At 42.1% G+C, this 21,750-nt stretch overlaps 1 protein-coding gene across 2 annotated transcripts in view; it reads left to right on the top strand.

Moving 5' to 3' along the window:
- LOC139265287 (signaling lymphocytic activation molecule-like) overlaps nucleotides 1-19,474 on the top strand; it is a 101,478-nt gene extending 82,004 nt beyond the window's left edge. For both annotated transcript variants that reach the window (XM_070882241.1, XM_070882240.1), the window contains exons 4-7: nucleotides 8,966-9,107; nucleotides 13,755-14,027; nucleotides 15,585-15,665; nucleotides 19,235-19,474. In XM_070882241.1, coding sequence (XP_070738342.1) covers nucleotides 9,011-9,107; nucleotides 13,755-14,027; nucleotides 15,585-15,665; nucleotides 19,235-19,320 — 537 coding nt within the window. In that variant the 5' untranslated portion in view covers nucleotides 8,966-9,010 and the 3' untranslated portion in view covers nucleotides 19,321-19,474. The remainder of the gene's footprint in view (nucleotides 1-8,965; nucleotides 9,108-13,754; nucleotides 14,028-15,584; nucleotides 15,666-19,234) is intronic.
- Nucleotides 19,475-21,750: the final 2,276 nt, after the last annotated feature.

Below are 21,750 nucleotides of genomic sequence, written 5' to 3'. Positions count from 1 at the left end.
TGTTTCCCTTTTCCGATTTGGTTTGAAACTCAATTTGGATGTAGCAAAGTTCTGGAACTAGATTAGTAAATTACCAAAGGGTTTTTGATTACATTTTTCTATTACCGAGTAATAATAAACTGCTTTCAAGCATCGGATTGTGCGAGATCTTTAATTTAGGGCATCAAAGCATTAGTCTTCACAAAATATTCTAGCCAATTGTTATGAAAATAAAAAAATTTCTGTTATTGCTCCGATTAAAAAAAAGACTGAAACTTCAGCCTCAACCTTGACAGTGTTAGGATAAATTAACTGCAATCATTTAAATTCACTACTTTGCATTATTAAGGATATACTTGTTATTTTTACAAGTGCTGTAAAGGGCTGTAAAGTACCTCAGCTGTGCATTACATTTGTCTTACTCTATATAGTCTGTTGATTACTGATCAACCAATTTAGCGCACTGAGGGATCCTAGATGGATAGACGAGAATCCTCCCCACTCAGCTCCAGATTGCATTGCAAGCCAGTGTCCAATGGATAGAGAGATCCCAGCTGAACAAGCAATGGGAAGCTTACTATGCTGGGAAGCTAACCGATTTTAGCTGGTCAACTTCCATTACACCTGCAGACATTTTGAAGTCCCCAAGTCTTGACTCTTGACAACCTGCGTCTAAGTTCTCTTGTCTTTACCTTCATGGGGTATATGTCGACACTACACATCACGCAAACAAACTCTATCTTTGTAGCTTTCTCACTAGTTTGGTTTGGTAGCTGTTAAAAATGGTGACAAATTGAACACTCTGCTAGCCAAACAAAAAATTTGATCTGTGTTAGCCATTTACTCTAATTTGCAAAGCACTTTGATTCCATATGCACGTCACCGCCATTAGGTTAGGTTTTACATAGTCTCCTGGAACATAATAAAAATGAACAATCCAGCCAAGAATTCTAAAATTCTCATCTCATAGGCAGCAGATGGGATGTGGAATTGGCTTTGTGCAGGAGTTTCATCTGAATATGAAGGAATACCAAATAACTGAGTTAGATAGAAGCCTTTTTAATTCTGGTTTAGAATAGTACAATATCCCACAAATTACGGGCACTAATTGGAGTGAAATGTATTGCTTGTGGACTGCAATTTTGCATAAATAGTCCAGTGAAATTCTGGTCTGTGTGTGGATCTGAACAATAAAAAATGAGTTGCAACAAATTACTTGCCCTAGTATGAACTATCAGAACACCCAGGGGCTTTGTATAAAACCTATTTACAATGGATAGGATATACTGTTAGTACTGAATAATCCTAAAAAGTATAAAACTATTACTCCTACAGAAATGATGGTTGTTGAATGTCAGTTAATTGTATGAATATCCAATGCCCCATAGGCATCGGTTTCAGTCCTGTTAAGTATGACACACAGCTGGCTGACTCTCTCGCAGTGACAACCAAGCTCCTCTTTTCATCCAGATTAACTTTTCACATTAAAGAGGCATCTATCAGAATGCCAACTCTCTGCCAACATTAAAAAGTAAGGTTTAAAAAGTTCCTAAACTGTTTTCATGTCTTAGTTTTCATGCAGTTGGGACTCAGCTCATTAGCCCACTCCTGGGCTATGCGACTAGGTTTGAGCTGATACACAGTCACAATTGCGACACATAGACACAAAAGCAGGAGTATAATTGCGGCTCAGAAATTTCTATCTAGTTTAGGTAACAGGAACATAATCCCTTTATTTATTTTGGAAGCTTTAAACTTAAAAATCATCCCATATTTCTAAAACTTAAAAATAAACTTCCATTTCACCCAAAAATAACATACACAAAATAAATAAAACAAACTATGTTTTAAAGCATGTATTTCATGCAATCATAGAGGGAGGCCATTTGGCTATTTGTTTCTGTGCCTGCTCTTTTCTGGAGCAATCCAAAATTAATCTCACTGCTCTGCTCTCGCCCCATAGCCCTGTATCTCCCCCTGCTTCAAATATTTATTCAATTTTCCTTTAAAATTTGCAATCATCTTCACCGCAACTTCTCCCTGTAGTAAAACATTCCATGCCGAACAACCTGTTGCATAAATACATTTCTTTAACCTCTATTTTCGCACCAGGGGACATTTTAAATTGCTAATCTCTTCAGAGGAAATGTTCATTCTATCAAAACGCTTCAGAATTCTTTTTTAAAAACCTCGTAAATCTCCTCAGCTTTCTCTGCTCCAATGAAAATAGTCCCAGTATCTCAAGTCTCTGATCATAACTAGAGTTCCCCATCCCTGCTATCATCCTTCTGAACCTATGCATTACATCTCAATGGCTTTAATGTCCTTTCTATAATGGGGCACCCAGAACTGTATACACTACTCTAATTGTGGTCTAACCATTGCCTAGTACAATTTCCTCCCCTTCATATACAATTGTATTGGGGCAAAATAATTCAGTATGACCTGACACCTGCAAAAAGTCTCACAAATGGATGCACGTACTGACTGGTGTAATTTGCTTCCCAATTACTAGAATTTGCCATTAAAAAAGAAGAGGCCATGAAAATGTTAATTTACGATGTGATGATTTATTTTAAATCAGTTGCTGCAACAAATGAACTGCCCCAGCAATGCCTTTTCTGAAGAAGAGTTCACAAATATCTTTAATTAAACAGTAACTTTAAACATGTGCTAATTCCAAAGAAATACTAAGAATGGATTATAGACCATTTGTTAGAGAATTATTTGAAAATGGAAATAAAAAAGGCAAAAAAATTAAAAGACAAAACAAAGATTTAAAGGTAAAATTTGATGCTTCGCCCTTCTTTAGAAGTAATGATGCCGGTCAGTTCTCTAGCTTTTTGCTTTTTATTTCCTTGTCCCAAATAATTCTATCAACCAACTTTTAATGTCTCTTCTGGATGAAGAATATTGGACTAAAAACAAATTCTGACAAATTTTTCAGATTTATCTAAATTTACCTACCACAGTTAAACAGAAACTAATTTTGTTTGTATAATTCCTCTTCTCTAATGGTAGAGAGTTTTTGTTCTTTTATTCCTGTTTTTGGCCTTCGACACTGCAAAACACCTTTTAGCTATATTATGTTCGGCAATTTCTAGTTTGTCGTGACATAATGCTTCTCCTGCCTGAAGACGTTCCTTAAATGGAAGACTTTTTGGCTGCGCCACTGTTGTAGGGCATAGCTTCTCACTTACAGTTCCTCACTTGCATAGTTCCCAATTCTGGTATTGGGATTGACAAAGAGGATATGCTTGTCTGTACTACGTTCATACAGGTCCTACTGAAAAGTCATCTCTCTTAACCCACCTTCCAAATTCCTGCTGGGCGTTCCAGTCCATCTTGGGATGAATAAAAAGAAAACAATTTGAGGCACTTTGCCCCATTAAAAGGTACTATACAAGTGCATCATCATCATAGGCAGTCCTTCGAAATCGAGGAAGACTTGCTTCCACTCCAAAAGTGAGTTCCTAGGTGACTGATCAGTCCAATATGGGAATTACAGTCTCTGTCACAGGAGGGACAGATAGTTGTTGGAGGAAAGGATGGGTGGAACTGGTTTGCCGCACGCTCCTTCCGCTGCCTGCGCTTGGTTTCTGCATGCTCTCCGCGCCGAGATTCGAAGTGCTCAGCACCCTCCCGGATGCACTTTCTCCACTTAGGGCGGTCTTTGGCCAGGGACTCCCAGGTGTCAGTGGGAATGTTGCATTTTATCAAGGAGGCTTTAAGGGTGTCCTTGAAACGTTTCCTCTGCCCACCTGGGGCTCGCTTGCCATGTAGGAGTTCCGAGTAGAGCGCTTGCTTTGGGAGTCTTGTGTCAGGCATGTAAACAATGTGGCCCGCTCAATGGAGCTGGTCAAGTGTGGTCAGTGCTTCGATGCTGGGGATGTTGGCCTGATCGAGGACACTAACGTTGGTGCGTCTGTCCTCTCAGTGGATTTGCAGGATCTTGCGGCGACATCGTTGGTGGTATTTTTCCCTATAGAAGTGCAGGTTGTTGTTGTAAACCCAAAGTACAGCATTAATACTTCAGAGCTGGCCTTTGGCAGGTATGGCAGAGGGAGTTTAGAGAGGAAATTGATTATGGTACTAAGGGGTGGAAATCGGTCGCGCCTCATTTAGGGCGGTAACCCAGGTGGAGCGGTAATTTTATCACCTTGAAAAAGTTTGCACCCTCTGTCCAGAAATTCGTCAGAATCATGCAATTAGCTGACAGGGGCACTAAATCAGCTGTTGCACACCAGAGCGGGGGAGGCCATAACAAACGTTTGATCAGTAAATGTGGCAGACCCATTGCGCATGCACGGAACTCCAGAGAATAGCCGCGGCTTAAAGGTGCAGCATAGTGTTGCACGCATTAAAGTTTTCAAAATCACTTGTTTTCAACCTGTACTGTGATGTCTGTCTGCTGCTGCAAACTCGGAGGCTCATGCACCGTCCTCTGTGTAAACGTTGCACAGACTGTGACCTCCGAGGGAAGCACTTCCTCATCCCTTTAAGTAGCCACCAGTTAACGACTCTGCAAGGCTGTACCAATTGTTTTTCCAGATGTTGTTATTGGCAGTCGCTCAATGAGGCTGAGCATTGGTGAGCAGGTCACTGGTGAGTAAGTGCCACTTGATAACACTGTCGACGACACCTTTTTCCATCACTTTGCTGATGATTGAGAGTAGACTGATGGGGCGGTAATTGGCCGGATTGGATTTGTCCTGCTTTTTGTGGACAGAACATACCTGGGCAGTTTTCCACAGTGTCAGGTAGATGCCAATGTTGTAGCTGTACTGGAACAGCTTGGCTAGAGACGTGGCTAGTTCTGGAGCACAAGTCTTCTGCATGACGTGAGATGTTGTCGGGGCCCATAGCCTTTGCTGTATCCAGTGTGCTCAGCCGTTTCTTGATATCACATGGAGTGAAACAAATTGATTGAAGTCTTGCTTCTGCAATGGTGGGGACATCAGGAGGATGCTGATATGGATCATCCACTCGGTACTTCTGGTTGAAGATGGTTGGAACTGCTTCAGCCTTGTCTTTTGTACTCACGTGTTGGGCTCCGCCACCATTGAGGATGGAGATATTTTTGGAACCTTCTCCTCCCATTAGTTGTTTAATTGTCCACCACTATTCATGATTGGATGTGACAGGACTACAGAACTTTGATCTGATTTGTTGATTGTGGGGTTGCTTCGCTCTGTCTATAGCATGCTGGTTTCACCGTTTAGCATGCATGTAGTTCTTGATTGCAGCTTCACCAGGTTGGCATCTCATTTTTAGGTGTGCCTGGTGCTGCTCCTGGCATGCTATTCTGCACTCCTCTTTGAACCAAGATTGGTCTCTTGACTTAATGGCAATGGTAGAGTGAGGGATATGCTGGGCCATGGGATTACAGATTGTGGTGGAATACAATTCTGCTGCTGCTGATGGCCCACAGCGCCTCATGGATGCCAAGTTTTGAGCTGCTAGAGCTGCTCTGAATCTATCCCATTTAGCCTGATGGTAGTGCCACACAACACAATGGAGGCTGTCCTCAGTGTGAAGACGGGTTTTCGTCTCCACAATGACTGTGTGGTGGTCATTGCTACCAATGCTATCATGGACAGATGCATCTGTGACAGGTAGATTGGTGAGGACGACATCAAGTAAGTTTTTTTCCTGTGTGTTTGTTCTCTCACCATCTGCTGTAAGCCCAGTTTGGCAGCTATAACCTTCAGCTCTCGACCAGCTCGGTCAGTAGTGGTGCTACCGAGCCACTCTTTGTAATGGACATTGAAGTCCCCCATCGAGAGTATATTCTGTGTGCTTGATACCCTCAGTGCTTCTTCCAAGTGGTGTTCAACATGGAGGAGTACTGATTCATCAGCTGATGGAGAGCGGTAGGTGGTAATCAGCAGGAAGTTTCCTTGCCCATGCTTGACCTGAAGCCATGAGACTTCATGGGGTCCAGAGTCAATTTGATGACTCCCAGGGCCACACCCTCCCCACTGGATACCATTGTGCCACCAACTCTGGTGGGTCTGTCCTGCCGTTGGGACAGGACATACCCAGGATTGGTGATGGAAGGGTCTGGGCCATTGGCTGAAAGGTATGATTTTGTGAGTATGACTATGTCAGGCTGTTGCTTGACTAGTCTGTGGGACAGCTCTCCCAATTTTGACACAAGTTCCCGGATGTTAGTGAGAAGGACTTTGCAGGGTCGACTGGGTTGGGTGTGCCGTTGTAGTTTCTGAAGTCGGTGCAAGGTGGTCCATCCGGTTTTATTTTTATTATTGTGTTCTGTAGCAGTTTGTTACAACTGAGTGGCTTGCTAGGCCATTTCAGAGGGAAGTTAAGAGTCAACCACATTGCTGTGGGTCTGAAGTCACATATAGGCCAGACCAGGTAGGGATGGAAGATTTCCTTCCCTCAAGGACATTTGTGAATCAGATGGGTTTTTATTGAAATCTGTAATGGTTACCATTACTGATACTAGCCTTTTATTTTTATTCCAGCTTTATTTTATTAACTAAATTTAAATTCCCCAGCTGCCATGGTGGGAGTTGAACTCACGTCTCTGAGCCTCTGGATTACTAGTCCAGCAACATAATCACTATGCTACCGCTCCCATTTATTATCTAGACATAATTTAGATATCATGCATTCTGGCATAACTTAATGCAATTACTTTATTTATCACACAAATTAATCTGTTAAATTAAATTATTACCGGCAATATAGGGTATTGGTGAGGCCGCACCTGGAGTACTGCGTGCAGTTTTGGTCACCTTACTTAAGGAAGGATATACTAGCTTTGGAGGGGGTACAGAGACGATTCACTAGGCTGATTCCGGAGATGAGGGGGTTACCTTATGATGATAGATTGAGTAGACTGGGTCTTTACTCGTTGGAGTTCAGAAGGATGAGGGGGATCTTATAGAAACATTTAAAATAATGAAAGGGATAGACAAGATAGAGGCAGAGAGGTTGTTTCCACTGGTCGGGGAGTCTAGAACTAGGGGGCACAGCCTCAAAATATGGGGGAAGCCAATTTAAAACCGAGTTGAGAAGGAATTTCTTCTCCCAGAGGGTTATGAATCTGTGGAATTCTCTGCCGAAGGAAGCAGTTGAGGCTAGCTCATTGAATGTATTCAAATCACAGATAGATAGATTTTTAACCAATAAGGAAATTAAGGGTTATGGGGAGCGGGCGGATAAGTGGAACTGAGTTCACGGCCAGATCAGCCATGATCTTGTTGAATGGCGGAGCAGGCTCGAGGGGCTAGATGGCCTACTCCTGTTCCTAATTCTTATGTTCTTATGTTCAGATTGCTTTTTGTTAATGTGTAATAATGAGCATCACTACTGAGAGATGTCAATCATTTAAATATTCAGTAGTGTGGTATTTATGATGAATTGTTGTTGATAGAAATCTAGTGTTATTAAAAAAAATGCTTAAAAGCCTTTCACCCTCCACTGCCAAAGTTAAAGCTTGGACTATTTAGGTCATTCCACCATTCACTGTCTCTATCAATAAGTCTATTGTGACCTACAGGATATGTCTGTGTGGTTATCTATATATCTATAGAAGCACATTAGTTGGTTTGATGAAAACATGGTAACTAATGGGTAAGTTACAGGTTTTCAGATTTTTATTTTACATTTGCCTTATCTTAAAAAGATAAAGAATCACACAGTTGTTAGTAAATTGTTCTGTTATGACATACAAGCGAGAACTAAACAAGCTGTCTGTAAAGCAATTTTCTTCCCAGTATCTGTCAAGATGGGGGCTTAATTGCAGTATCTTGTGGTTTCTGTGCTCAAACTGCAGATCGCTGCTGTAGACCCCGGATATAAGGTTTTTGAATGGCACGAACTCAAGAATAAAAGCCGGGGTTAGTGATGTGAGAACACAGAATGTGCACTCCTGGAACTTACCTCTCTCTGTTGTGGAAAGTTGAGCAGATATAAAGACAAGCATGGAATGAGAAGGGGCATTTATACCATCAAAGGCATTTCTTCCTCAGACCAGGTGCAATCTATTCCAACAAGGGCACACCTGGCTTAACTCCATATCCCTTGATTCTCTTCCCTAAATAAAAGCCTTCAGTAGCAAATGAATCATCACATCATGTATAGTGAAATTCCCCTTAAAGAAAGTGGGAGATAACTGGTTTTCTCCACAATTGACATCACCATAAAGAAGTCAGAAAAGATGTAGCTTTGAAAAATTCAATTTCTGGAAAGACAACTTTGATAGCTGATTGTTGATGATGGAGAAATTAGCCTGTTTCTATTAAAAGAGGATTCATCACCCCCATCCACACAATCCCTATAATCTCCAACCCCACTCCCAATCTGGTACTTTCCTTGTTCCGTTTTGATGGAGTTAATTGGCTCAGATTCAACTATTTGCTGGGACCAATGGGTATGGGAATCCCTAGCAAATTTGTATTAGTGAGTGAAGGGGATGGGGAGGGAACATTGGGAAACTTGAACTAGCAAGTGGGAAGAGTCTCTTAAAACCTTGGGCTAGCAAGTGGGGGGGGGATACTGAGTAATAATCAGGCCAGTGAGTTGGAGTCTTGTCCTCCATTCTATAATTCTTCTGTCTCCCTCAGATGCTTCATTTTCTTTTCCAGTCTTCCCATCTGTCCTTTTCTAAATGCAAATTTGTGACAGGATGCCCAACACTGAAGATATATCCTATTTGTTGAATAGTTTTGTCGTTAGCAGCTTCAGACTGACTGGAAACTTTCAGTACATGACATAGACCTTTCCCCACCTTTCATTGTGTAAGCATTTGGTACCTGTTACAATATGCAATACTTTATATTTAGGTACATGAAGATTTGTTGCTGAGCCCAATAAATGCATATATTCTCCTCAAGATTTTGTACTAAAATGATCGCCAGAATCAGAAACAAAAACTTGCCAGATCTTCTATAAATGGACGTAACTTAACCTAGAATGGAATGCGATTTTGAGAAATTCATGAACTGTTTGTTTGCAGAGCGAGAGAGAGAGAGAAATGCTTGTAAAGAACTAGTGAAATGAAATGAAGAGGATGAAGAGAAACATGTTCAAACTGTTTAAGTGCAGTGTTGCGTCCAGACATTTGACAGCCGTTATAAAAGTCACGACTTTTGTACCAGGTAACAACATCATAATGGAACATTTTAGCACAGATTATAACCACTAATCACAGATTATAACCCCCAGATACTTACTCACTTGTCTTTTTCCAGTATTCCACCTGTTTACTATTTGTGGAGCAGTGACACTGGCCACACGCAATACAACCACCGAAGCCATGGTAGGAGAACAGGTCCTGTTCCGTGTAAATCCACAGGTTGAAAGTTGGTATGAAGTAACTTTTAGTTCCAAAACCCCATTTACTAAAATTGCTGTATGGAAAATCAACAATTCAGTGGAACCACAGAGTATGCACACACTGTATGAAGGCAGAGTGCAATGGAACACGAGTGGTTCTGTGGTGTTATATAACGCTCAGATCAGTGACAGTGGAGTTTATGAAATAGAAATCAACTACTACGACACACAACTGAAAAACACTGATGTCATGATTTTTGAACTGTGCGTGTTTGGTAAGTACTGATCAGTGATACATCATACATACACCCATTCATTGAGAATTCCATTAGCATTCCTGCATCAAATTACAAACACCTTGAAGACTGGAGATAATAACCAAACCATGAAATTCATTGGACTCGTTAAAGTCAATTGGTGAGCAAACATGGTTCACTTACTTAACCTATTCACTTACTCAGTCTTCACATTTCACCAATGCTTTTCCTATTGTTGTGTTTTCATCATTATCTTTCTGTAGTGCAGCCACTAAGCACTTTGTAAAGTTTTACTTTTGTCAAGGACGGACTGGTCTGTTTTCTGAAGGAAAATGAATATCAACATTGGAATAAAAACCATTGTTTAATCTAATAAGAACATAAAAACATAAGAAATAGGAGCAGGAGTAGGACATACGGACCCTCGAGCCTGCTCCGCCATTTAATACGATCATGGCTGATCCGATCATGGACTCGGGTCCACTACCCTACCCACTCCCCATAACCCCTTACTCCCTTATCGTTTAAGAAACTGTCTAATTCTGTCTTAAATTTATTCAATGTCCCAGCTTCCACAGCTCTCTGAGGCAGTGAATTCCGCAGATTCACAACCCTCTGAGAGAAGAAATTTCTCCTCATCTCAGTTTTAAATGGGCGGCCCCTTATTCTCAGATTATGCCCTCTAGTTCTAGTCTCCCCTGTCAGTGGAAGAATCCTCTCTGCATCCACCTTGTCAAGCCCCCTCATAATCTTATATGTTTCGAAAAGATCACCTCTCATTCTTCTGAATTCCAATGAGTAGAGGCCCAATCTACTCAACATTTGCTCAAGAGTCAACCCCCTCATCTCCAGAATCAATCTAGTGAACCTTCTCTGAACTGCCTCCAAAGCAAGTATATCCTTTCGTAAATATGGAAACCAAAACTGCACGCAGTATTCCAGGTGTGGCCTCACCAATACCCTGTACAACTGTAGCAAGACTTACCTGCTTTTAAATTCCATCCCCTTTGCAATAAAGGCCAAGATTCCATTGGCCTTCCTGATCATTTGCTGTACCTGCATACTAACCTTTTGTGTTTCATGCACAAGTACCCCCCAGGTTCCGCTGTACTGAGGCACTTTGAAATCTTTCTCCATTTAAATAATAACTTGCTCTTTGATTTTTTTTCTGCCAAAGTGCATGACCTCACACTTTCATAGAAACATAGAAACATAGAAAATAGTTGCAGGAGTAGGCCATTCGGCCCTTCAAGCCTGCACCACCATTCAATACGATCATGGCTGATCATTCACCTCAGTACCCCTTTCCTCCTTTCTCTCCATACCCCTTGATCCCTTTAGCCGTAAGGGCTATATCTAACTCCCTCTTGAATATACCCAACGAACTGGCATCAACAACTCTCTGCGGCAGAGAATTCCACAGGTTAACAACTCTCTGAATGAAGAAGTTTCTCCTCATCTCAGTCCTAAATGGCTTACCCCTTATTCTTAGACTGTGTCCCCTGGTTCTCAACTTCCCCAACATCGGGAACATTCTTCCTGCATCTAACCTGTCCAGTCCCGATAGAATTTTAGATGTTTCTATGAGATCCCCTCTAATCCTCCTAAACTCCAGTGAATACAGACCCAGTCGATCCAGTCTCTCCTCATATGTCAGTCCTGCCATCCTGGGAATTAGCCTGGTGAACCTTCTCTGCACTCCCTCAATAGCAAGAATGTCCTTCCTCAGATTAGGAGACCAAAACTGAACACAATATTCCAGGTTATGCCTCACCAAGGCATTATACTCCATCTGCCAAATTTCTGCCCACTCAATTAGCCTGTCTATGTCCTTTTGGAGATTTTTAGTGTCCTCCTCACACATTGTTGTTCCTCCCATCTTTGTATCGTCAGCAAACTTGGCTACGTTACACTCGGTCCCTTCTTCCAAGTCATTAATATAGATTGTAAATAGTTGGGGTCCCAGCACTGATCCCTGCGGCACCCCACTAGTTACTGGTTGCCAACCAGAGAATGAACTATTTATTCCAACTCTCTGTTTTCTGTTAGTTAGCCATTCCTCTATCCATGCTATTATATTACCCCCAACCCCGTGAACTTTTATCTTCTGCAGTAACCTTTTATGTGGCACCTTGTCAAATGCCTTCTGGAAGTCCAAATACACCACATCCACTGGTTCCCCCTTATCCACCCTGTTTGGTACATCCTCAAAGAATCCCAGCAAATTTGTCAAACATGACATCCCCTTCATAAATCCATGCTGACTCTGCCTGACCAAATTTTGCTTTTCCAAATGTCCTGCTACTGTTTCTTTCAGAATGGACTCCAACATCTTCCCAACCACAGATGTTAGGCTAACTGGTCTACAGTTCCCTGCTTTTTGTCTGCCCCCTTTTTTAAATAGGGGCGTTACATTTGCAGTATTCCAATCTGCTGGGACCTCCCCAGAATCCAGGGAATTTTGGTAAATTACAACCAATGCATCCACAATCCCTTCTCTTAAGACCCTAGGATGCAAGCCATCAGGTCCAGGGGATTTAGCTGCCTTTAGTCCCATTATCTTACTGAGTACCACCTCCTTAGTAACTGTGATTGTGTTAAGTTCCTCCCCCCCTATAGCCCCTTGACTATCCACTGTTGGAATATTGTTAGTGTCTTACGGATGTTTCGCGTAAGGCCCATGATTTCGTACGCCTCAGTAAATACGCCGACTATGTCCTGGAGTTCAGCCTCTGAATGTACGCAGACACAGGCATTGTCCGCGTACTGTAGCTTGACAAAAGAGGTTGGGGTGGTCTTGGATCTGGCCTGGAGACGGCGAAGGTTGAACAGCTTCCCACTGGTTCTGTAGTTTAGTTCCACTCCAGCGGAGAGCTTGTTGACTGTGAAGTGGAGCATGGCAGCGAGGAAGATTGAGAAGTGGGTTGGGGCGATGAAGCAGCCCTGTTTGACCCTGGTCCGGATGTGGATTGGGTCTGTAATGGATCTGTTGGTAAGGTTCACGGCCTGCATGTTGTGCCACCAAGCTCATGGTCTACAGGGCTGTAGTAATACCCGCCCTCCTGTATGGCTCAGAGACATGAACCATGTACAGTAGACACCTCAAGTCGCTGGAGAAATACCACCAATGATGCCTCCGCAAGATCCTACAAATCCCCTGGGAGGACAGACACACCAAAATTAGTGTTGTCGACCAAGCCAACATCCCCAGCATTGAAGCACTGACCACACTTGATCAGCTCTGTTGGGCAGGGCACATTGTTCACATGCCAGACACGAGACTCCCAAAGCAGGCGCTCTACTCTGAACTCCTTTGTGGCAAATGAGCCAAAGGTGGACAGAGGAAATGTTACAAGGACACCCTCAAAACCTCCCTGATAAAGTACAACATCCCCACTGACACCTGGAAGTGGCTGGCCAAAGATCGCCCTAAGTGGAGGAAGTGCATCCGGGAGGGCACTGAGCTCCTCGATTCTCATCACCGAGTGTATGCAGAAAACAAGCGCAGGCAGTGGAAAGAACATGCAGCAAACCTGTCCCACCCTCCCTTACCCTCAACGACTGTCTGTCCCACCTGTGGCAGGGACTGTGGCTCTTGTATTGGACTGTTCAGGCACCTAAAGACTCATTCTAAGAGTGGAAGCAAGTCTTCCTCGATTCCGATGGACCGCCTATGATGATGATGATGATGATGATGATTGTTAGTGTCCTCTACCGTAAAGACTGATACTAAATATTTGTTCAGAGTTTCTGCCATCTCCATGTTCCCCATTACTAATTCCCCGGTCGCGTCCTCTCTTTTTTTCTTTTTATATACCTATCGAAACTCTTATCTGTTTTTATATTTCATGCTAGTTTACTTTCATAGTCTATCTTCCCTTTCTTAATCATTTTTTTTGTCATTCTTTGTTGGCTTTTAAATGCTTCCCAATCTTCTGTCCTCCCACTAGTTTTGGCCATATTGTATACCCTTGTTTTTAATTGGATACCGTCCTTTATTTCTTTAGTTAGCCATGGATGGCTAACTAATAAGAGGCATTAATCACCCAACTGCAGTTATTGAGACATATAGTTGTTATTTTAATTCACAATGCAGCCTATTGAATTCATTTATAAATAAAATGCCTAAAACTGCAGATGCTGGAAATCTAAAACAAAAATCTTTTTAAAAACGAATAGATTTCATGTCGATTATTATTCTGTTTGTTTCAGAACAAGTTTCCCAGCCTGCTGTGAGAATTATCGGTGACTGTCCAACTCCAAATGTCACTCTGAGCTGCTCGGTCTGTAAAGGAACAAATGTCACATTTCATTGGAGAAAACAATCATTAACTGGAGCCATTGATGGTACATACAATGGGACAGAACTAATGATAGACCGTGGTAATGAAGAGGAACAACATGTATACAGATGTATAGCAGAGAACCTGGTCAGTAATGCAACTAGTGATCCAGTGCAGCCCAAGCTATGTAATGGGAATAAAGGTGAGAGATTAGAAAAAAATCTAACCTGCAAAAGCTACTTTAATATTTATAATTTTTCTACCATCAGATTTCAAAGAGGTGACTTCCTTCTTCATTTGGAATTTGTCAGCTGTGGCTAAGCGGGTAGCACTCTCACCTCTGAGTCATAATATGTGTTCAAGTCCCACTACAGAGATTTAAACACAAAATCCAGGTCGACTTTAGTGCAGTACCGAGGGAGTGCTGCGCTATCAGAGGTGCCGTCTTTCGGTTAAACTGAGGACCTGTCTGCCCTCTCAAAGATTTTTTTAAAGATTCTATGCCATTATTTGAAGAAGAGTAGGAGAGTCCTGGCCAATGTTCCCGCAAATTCTTTTTTGGGTGCGCGGCCCCTTTAGGGGGCTGTGGGCCCATTCAAATTACCGTGCATGTGTGTTTTTTCCATTATAAAGATGTTGAGTGGCCTGAGCGAGACCTGCAGATCGCAACATAAAGGGAACATTGTTCTTGGCCAATATTTATCCCTCAACAACATGGATTATCTGGTCACTATCACATTGCTGTTTGTGGATCCTTGATGGGTGCACTTTGGCTGCCACATTTCCAACATTACCACACTGACTACACTTCAAAAGTACTCAATTGGCTGTAAAGTGCCTTGGGGTCATGAAAGGTCCTATATAAATGCAAGTCTTTCTTTTAAAAGTAGGACAGGTCAGAGCAGACAGCTCCACTTCATGTGGGAGAGCCGGACAGCCTGTACTAGATTTTTATGTCAGCGCAGCACCACTATTAGCAGATAGTGTACTTCTGCAACTGGTTGAGCGAGTTCTTCTCACATAGGATGGTAAGTGTTCTAGTGGATTAATGACTGGAAATCTTCGTCAATGATAGGACACAATTTAAAACACCAAAGTTACGATCCAGTGAGTCAGATTTTACTGCACAGTTAAGTACATAAGAATTAGGAGCAGGTGTAGGCCATACGGCCCCTCGAGCCTGCTCCACCATTCAATATGGTCATGGCTGATCTTCAACCTCAACTCCACTTTTCTGCCCTATCCCCATATCCCTTAATTCCTCTGGAGACCAAAAATCTATCTATCGCAGCCTTGAATACACTCAAAGACTGAGCATCCACAGCCCTTTGGGCAGAGAATTCCAAAGATTCAAAACTCTGAGTGAAGAAATTCCTCCTCATCTCAGTCGTAAAAGATCGACCCCTTTTCCTGAGAATATGCCCTCTAGTTCTAGACTCTCCAACCAGGGGAAACAATCTTTCAGCATCTACTCTGTCAACCCCCCTCAGAATCTTATATGTTTCAATGAGATCACCTCTCATTCTTCTAAACCCCAGAGATTATAGGCCCAACCCTCTCATCCCAGGGATCAATCCAGTGAACCTTCATTGCACGGTTATATAAGCATTATTTAAAATGTCTGCTTTATTTTTTTCTTTTGAGGCTTTATGAAACTATTGTAGTTATTTCCTGTTTATCCATCTATATTCATCTCAAACTGTTATTAAACTGTTTATGCAAAAAAAGTTAAAAGTTCCAATATATCTTTTCTACTTAGATAATTTGTTCTGGATGATGTTACTCAGTCTTATACCAGTGTCGCTTTTTGTCTGGTATTCAATCATCTACACAAAAGCAGGTAACGTGGTGAAAATCATGGTTGAATCAAATTATGTTTCTAACTCATTTTGTGGGCAAAATTTTCAATGTCCAAGTTCTGTTGAGGAAATGGGGCATCATTTGGAGAGCTCCAACAGCGTAGTTTTCCGTTTTCTGGGGAGGGTAGAGATAGCAGACACAAGCATTTTATTCAGATCTGGGACAATTTAGAAACATAGAAACATAGAAAAATAGGTGCAGGAGTAGGCCATTCGGCCCTTCGAGCCTGCACCGCCATTCAATAAGATCATAGCTGATCATTCCTTCAGTACCCCTTTCCTGCTTTCTCTCCATACCCCTTGATCCCCTTAACAGTAAGAGCCATATCTAACTCCCTCTTGAATATATCCAGTGAACTGGCATCAACAACTCTCTGCGGCAGGGAATTCCACAGGTTACCAACTCTCTGAATGAAGAAGTTTCTCCTCATCTCAGTTCTAAATGGCCTACCCCATATCCTAAGACTATGTCCCCTGGTTCTGGACTTCCCCAACATCGGGAACATTCTTCCCGCATCTAACCTGTCCAGTCCCGTCAGAATCTTATATGTTTCTATGCGATCCCCTCTCATCCTTCTAAACTCCAGTGAATAAAGGTCCAGTTGATCCAGTCTCTCCTCGTATGACAGCCCAGCCATCTCTGGAATCAGTCTGGTAAACCTTCGCTGCACTCCCTCATAGCAAGAACATCCTTCCTCAGACTAGGAGACCAAAACTGAACACAATATTCCAGGTGAGGCCTCACTAAGGCCCTGTACAACTGCAGTAAGACCTCCCTGCTTCTATATTCAAATCCCCTAGCTATGAAGGCCAACATACCATTTGCCTTCTTTACCGCCTGCTGTACCTGCGTGCCCACTTTCAGTGACTGATGAACCATGACACCCAGGTCTCGTTGCACCTCCCCATTTCCTAGTCTGCCGCCATTCAAATAATATTCTGCCTTCGTGTTTTTGCCCCCAAAATGGATAACCTCACATTTATCCACATTATACTGCATCTGCCATGCATTTGCCCACTCACCTAACCTGTCCAAGTCACCCTGCAGCCTCTTAGCATCCTCCTCACAGCTCACACCACCACCCAGTTTAGTGTCATCTGCAAACTTGGAGATATTACACTTAATTCCTTCATCTAAATCGTTAACGTATATTGTAAAGAGCTGGGGTCCCAGCAATGAGCCCTGCGGCACTCCACTCGTCACTGCCTGCCATTTAGAGAGGTTGTCACTGAGAAACGATTGAGGAATATTCTCGAGGCTGTTACAATCTCAATGAGGAGTTTATTGAATTGATAGCATTGGCAAGGTGGCAAGGTGAAGGTATTTGCAAAGTAATAAGTGTATGGAGTTTTAGAGACATGCATTCACAAATAGCTAATCGTATAGGACAGAACAGACAATCCTTTGTGACATGACTATTTTGGGCCTTTTATGGATTAAGTTGTTGGGTGAATGTACCAAAATCCTTCCAGTTTCTTTGGTATGACACAAATAAAACCAACTCAGAACACGATGACGTCAGTTCGCTGATTCTGGCAATCGAGAGAGGGTGGGAGGCAATCTGGAATGGTGGACGACAGCGGTCCGTAGTTTTAACATGGAGCCAGAAGGAGCACTCCAGCATTCCACATATTTTTTAAAAACGTAACCTTTTTGGTTGTGGCCCTGAGCGGCCTGTTTAAGGATGGCTGGTTAGGTTGCATGTAGACCACTTTTTCCTGAACAGAGCCAGCCTGGCACTGGCTGCATTCGGGACAGCCCAATTTTGCAAAGAGGCCCACACAGGCGATGCTCAAACAGGTGTTGGGCCCTCTATTTGTATAAGTAAAGGGCCTAACGCCTGTTTCAGGCAAGGGCCCTGGACACTTTTCTTGCCTTCACCAATATGATGTTACGGCACACATCCAGTGTGTAATGAGCATGCCAGCCCGCCATGTTAGATGCTTAAGTGCAGCACTATCAAATTTCTAGGCTGTTATGTTCCACTTTGCAGGCCTTACATTTGGAAAGATTTCAAGGCCATGGATAGGGTGCAGAAAATATGATATCAGGGACGAGAAATGTTTAATTATGAGGAGAGATGAGAGAAAGCTGGACTCTCATTAGAACAAAGAAGGCTAAAGAGGAAATCTGATAAAAGTCTTATAGGGTTTTTCCCAGCAGTGGGCAAACTTGGGCAAACTATTTAGCATAATTAACTGCTGATTTACCATTGTTGAAGAAATTCTTAAGAGGACCAACCTTTCAACACTACCAATCCATACATGCCCTCTCCCCCAAATTGTCACTACTGGTACATGCAGTTTCTACAACTTACCAACCTGCAACCAGGAATATCTGCTCTACGATCTTTTTGAATCTTGAACTTTAAAAACAGTCAAGCTACAAAACTGACTGTATTGTTGAATGAACATTTAATAATAATCAAGACCACTGATTTACAGTTTCACTGCAAATAATGCATGCATATAATCGCAGAATTCAAGCCCAGAAATATCACTGACTCTCCTGTGATGCTCTGTAGTAGAAACACAGTTTGACTTATTCAATCACCATGAATCAGTGGCCCTAATATTGTCATATAACATAAACAGTGCTTCCTCCAAATCAGAGGAGATTCTTGCATATGTCACATTTGCTATAAGTGTCACTTACTTAAGATCGAGCCTACGGTCACTGCACTTGTTGCGTGACACTATTTATATCTTGCCTATCTCTAATATTTATCTATCACAATAAAACTTATTCTTTTCGGCCCTATTTATTCTGGTGCCTTCAACTGTATGTCATTCACTCCCAGGTTGATCCTCCAAGCGCTAATTTGTTTTCCAGTCACCAGAACCCTTACATAGAAACATAGAAACATAGAAAATAGGTGCAGGAGTAGGCCATTCGGCCCTTCGAGCCTGCACCACCATTCAATAAGATCATGGCTGATCATTCACCTCAGTACCTCTTTCCTGCTTTCTCTCCATACTCCTTGATCCCTTTAGCCGTAAGGGCCATATCTAACTTCCTCTTGAATATATCCAACGAACTGGCATCAACAAATCTCTGCAGTAGAGAATTCCACAGGTTAACAACTCTCTGAGTGAAGAAGTTTCTCCTCATCTCCGTCCTAAATGGCTTACCCCTTATCCTTAGACTGTGTCCCCTGGTTCTGGACTTCCCCAACATCGGGAACATTCTTTTTGCGTCTAACCTGTTCAGTCCTGTCAGAATTTTATATGTTTAACTTTAACTTAACCCATTATTTGAGCATAAATCAGGCAGGGTGTAAATCGGGCATAAGACCCAAAGCTGCTCTGTTCTCACCAGACTAGGTTAAAATCGGGGCAAAGTCTTGGATAATTCCTTTTGTGAAACCTCTGGGGAAGGGGAAATGAATGACAGCTCACAGCTCCCACCTACCCACGCTTTCCCCTGCCCACCATTCGTCGCTCCCTCCTGCTGCTTCTTGCTGCTCCTGCCCTCGCCGAACTCCAACAGTTCAAGAAGAAAAAATAAGGCTTGTATCAGTATAAATTATGTTTTTTTTTGCCTTTGTAGGTAGAACAACACAGGAATATAATGAACAAGCAATTGCCTTCACAAATGGATTTATTGAACCCACATACACCACTCGACTAAATTGAAGAACAGTTTAACCATTCCTCAGAAAATGGAGCCTCTATGTTACTTTGACAGAAAATTAAAGCTACCCATACATATTTTGTCTTCACAGTTCCACATTGTACAGCCCAAGAACTCTGTTGTCTTACAAGGAACAACTTACAATTCTTGTACAAATTCTCAGGGGCAGCAGAAGTAGAGTTTTGAAGTAGTTCCCTTCAAAGTGACTAAGTTGCATTTATTTCAGTTGTCACTGGTATCTTACAGTTTAAACTGGATTCCGGTTATCTTATTGGATAATGTAAACTTCCACATCAAGTCTTAATTTGGAATATTAAAAAATCCAAATGGATGGTTTTGAATTCAAAAGAGAGGTTAAGCTGGCAAGTCAACAAACTACAGGGTGGAATTAATAAGTAACAGACAACCATTCGGGTAAAGTTTTCATTAATCTTAGTCATATGTACAGGTCTCAATTCCACAAGTCTTTTACATTTTAAAGCTTATCAAAACCTGAGGATTTAATGTGGAGAAGTGTGAGGTAATACATTTTGGGAGGAAAACAAGGAATAAGATCATACATTCAATGGAAAGGTGCTGAGGGGTGTGGAGACCCAAGGGCTCAAATACATAATTCCCAGAAGTGTGAGTACTGGTAGATAAAGCCATTAAAACAAGCCAACAGCATTTATAAATAGTGGCACAGAATACAAAAGTAAAGAATTATAAATTTGTACAAAACATTGGTTAGGCCACAGTTAGAGTGCTGTGTGCAGTTAAAGGCCCCCAATTATAGAAAGGGTATGAGAACCATAGAGTATGTACATCGGAGCCTCACCACGATGATGTCAGAACTGGCAAACTATAGTTTGGAGATACTGGGACAATTTCCACTGGAACAGAGGAGGCTAAGAGAAAATTTCATAAAGGTTTTTTAAATCATTAAGGATTTTGACAGAGTGAACAAGGAATGTCTATTTCTTTGAGATGGAGTCAATGACAAGGGATCATCAATTTGGAATAGTCATTAAGAGATGAAGGAAAGAGGTGAGGAGAAATTTGGTGAATGGAATTCTTTGTCACAGAGAGTTGTGAGGTGGAGACCATTTCACTTTTTAAAGGAGAATTGGATAAAGATTTAAAATAGAGAAAGATAGGATGAGAGCAGGGCAGTGGGGTTAGCTTTGGATTCCTCAAGTAAAGAGGTAGCACAGACACGATGGGCCGAATAGCCTCATTTGTGCTGTAAATTTCTATGGTAACAAAAGTGTACATGCATCTCATAGTTTGCTAGAAGTGATATAATGCCCTATGTCAATGTTCTTATTACTGCATTATGATCAGCTGATTCATTCGTTCCAAGGTGCTTTTACATTAAAGTATTGTAGCCAACTCCAGAAATGTCATTCTCCTTATGTCATCTGCATTTCTAAGTATAAACAGTAGAGCCTGCAGCAAACCAAACAGTCTAAACCCATGGAAATGTGAGCCTATGAATTTATCATCGGGCTAAAGCCAGTTGGTTCCAGCAATGCTGATTGTGGTCATTTGCATCTTATATGCAGAGCCCAAGACAGCAATGGAGACTGTCGAATATAAACAGTATCTTGTAGCAGATGAAAGTCACATGCCCCAAGCAGGAACATTAAAAGTGCAAAAATACTTTGTCACCCACATGTTCTGACTAAAAGGCAGCAAGCTATTTTTGGTCATGCACTTTTGTGCTCAAGCACATGAATTTAAGCTTAGCTATCACAGTAGTCTGCAAACAAGGACAACTCCAATCAGGTTAAGAAAGATAAAAGAAAGACTTGGATTTATATAGCGCCTTTCACGACTACCGGACGTCTCAAATCACTTTACAGCCAATAAAGTATTTTTTGGAGCGTAGTCACTGTTGTAATGTGGACACAGTTTTATTTGAACAGATATTAACCACTTATTAGTTTCAACACATCAGTTTTCCTTTTTGATGAGGTGAAGTATATTTAAAAACATTATCTGACCTTCAGGCACCCATAAGTAACATCGAGGGGTAGATTTTAGCTTTTGGGAGGCCAACAGCCGGCCTGTACTGAGAGCGAAGAGGGCCGAGCTATTTTGAGGCCTGGACCTCCTTTAAATAGAACCAGTGAGCTGTCCACTCCCAGTGAGCATCCTGATGCAGCTCACAGTATCGGATGGCCCAGAGGCCCTTCGACCAGCAGCAAGGCATGCCCTGGGGTGCATGGGCAATGGGCGACACTGGCCCAGATTATTTTTATGTGACACAGAGGAGCATATAAGTATTTGCTGTTTGGGGAGATGGGCATCCATGGTGCAATATCCTGAGTTAGAGCCATCCTAAAGCAGGGTGCATTGTGAAGGGTCAGTTGTACAAGTGGATGAAGAGCGTTCTGGTGCCCAAGGAAGAAAAGAGAGAGTGGCCAGTGTGTTTCCTTACCTGCCTTGGT

This window comes from Pristiophorus japonicus, chromosome 6, assembly GCF_044704955.1.
Source record: "Pristiophorus japonicus isolate sPriJap1 chromosome 6, sPriJap1.hap1, whole genome shotgun sequence".
NCBI lineage: Eukaryota > Metazoa > Chordata > Chondrichthyes > Pristiophoridae > Pristiophorus > Pristiophorus japonicus.
Note: the sequence above shows the minus strand (reverse complement) of the source record. Positions and strands in the feature narration are given on the sequence as shown.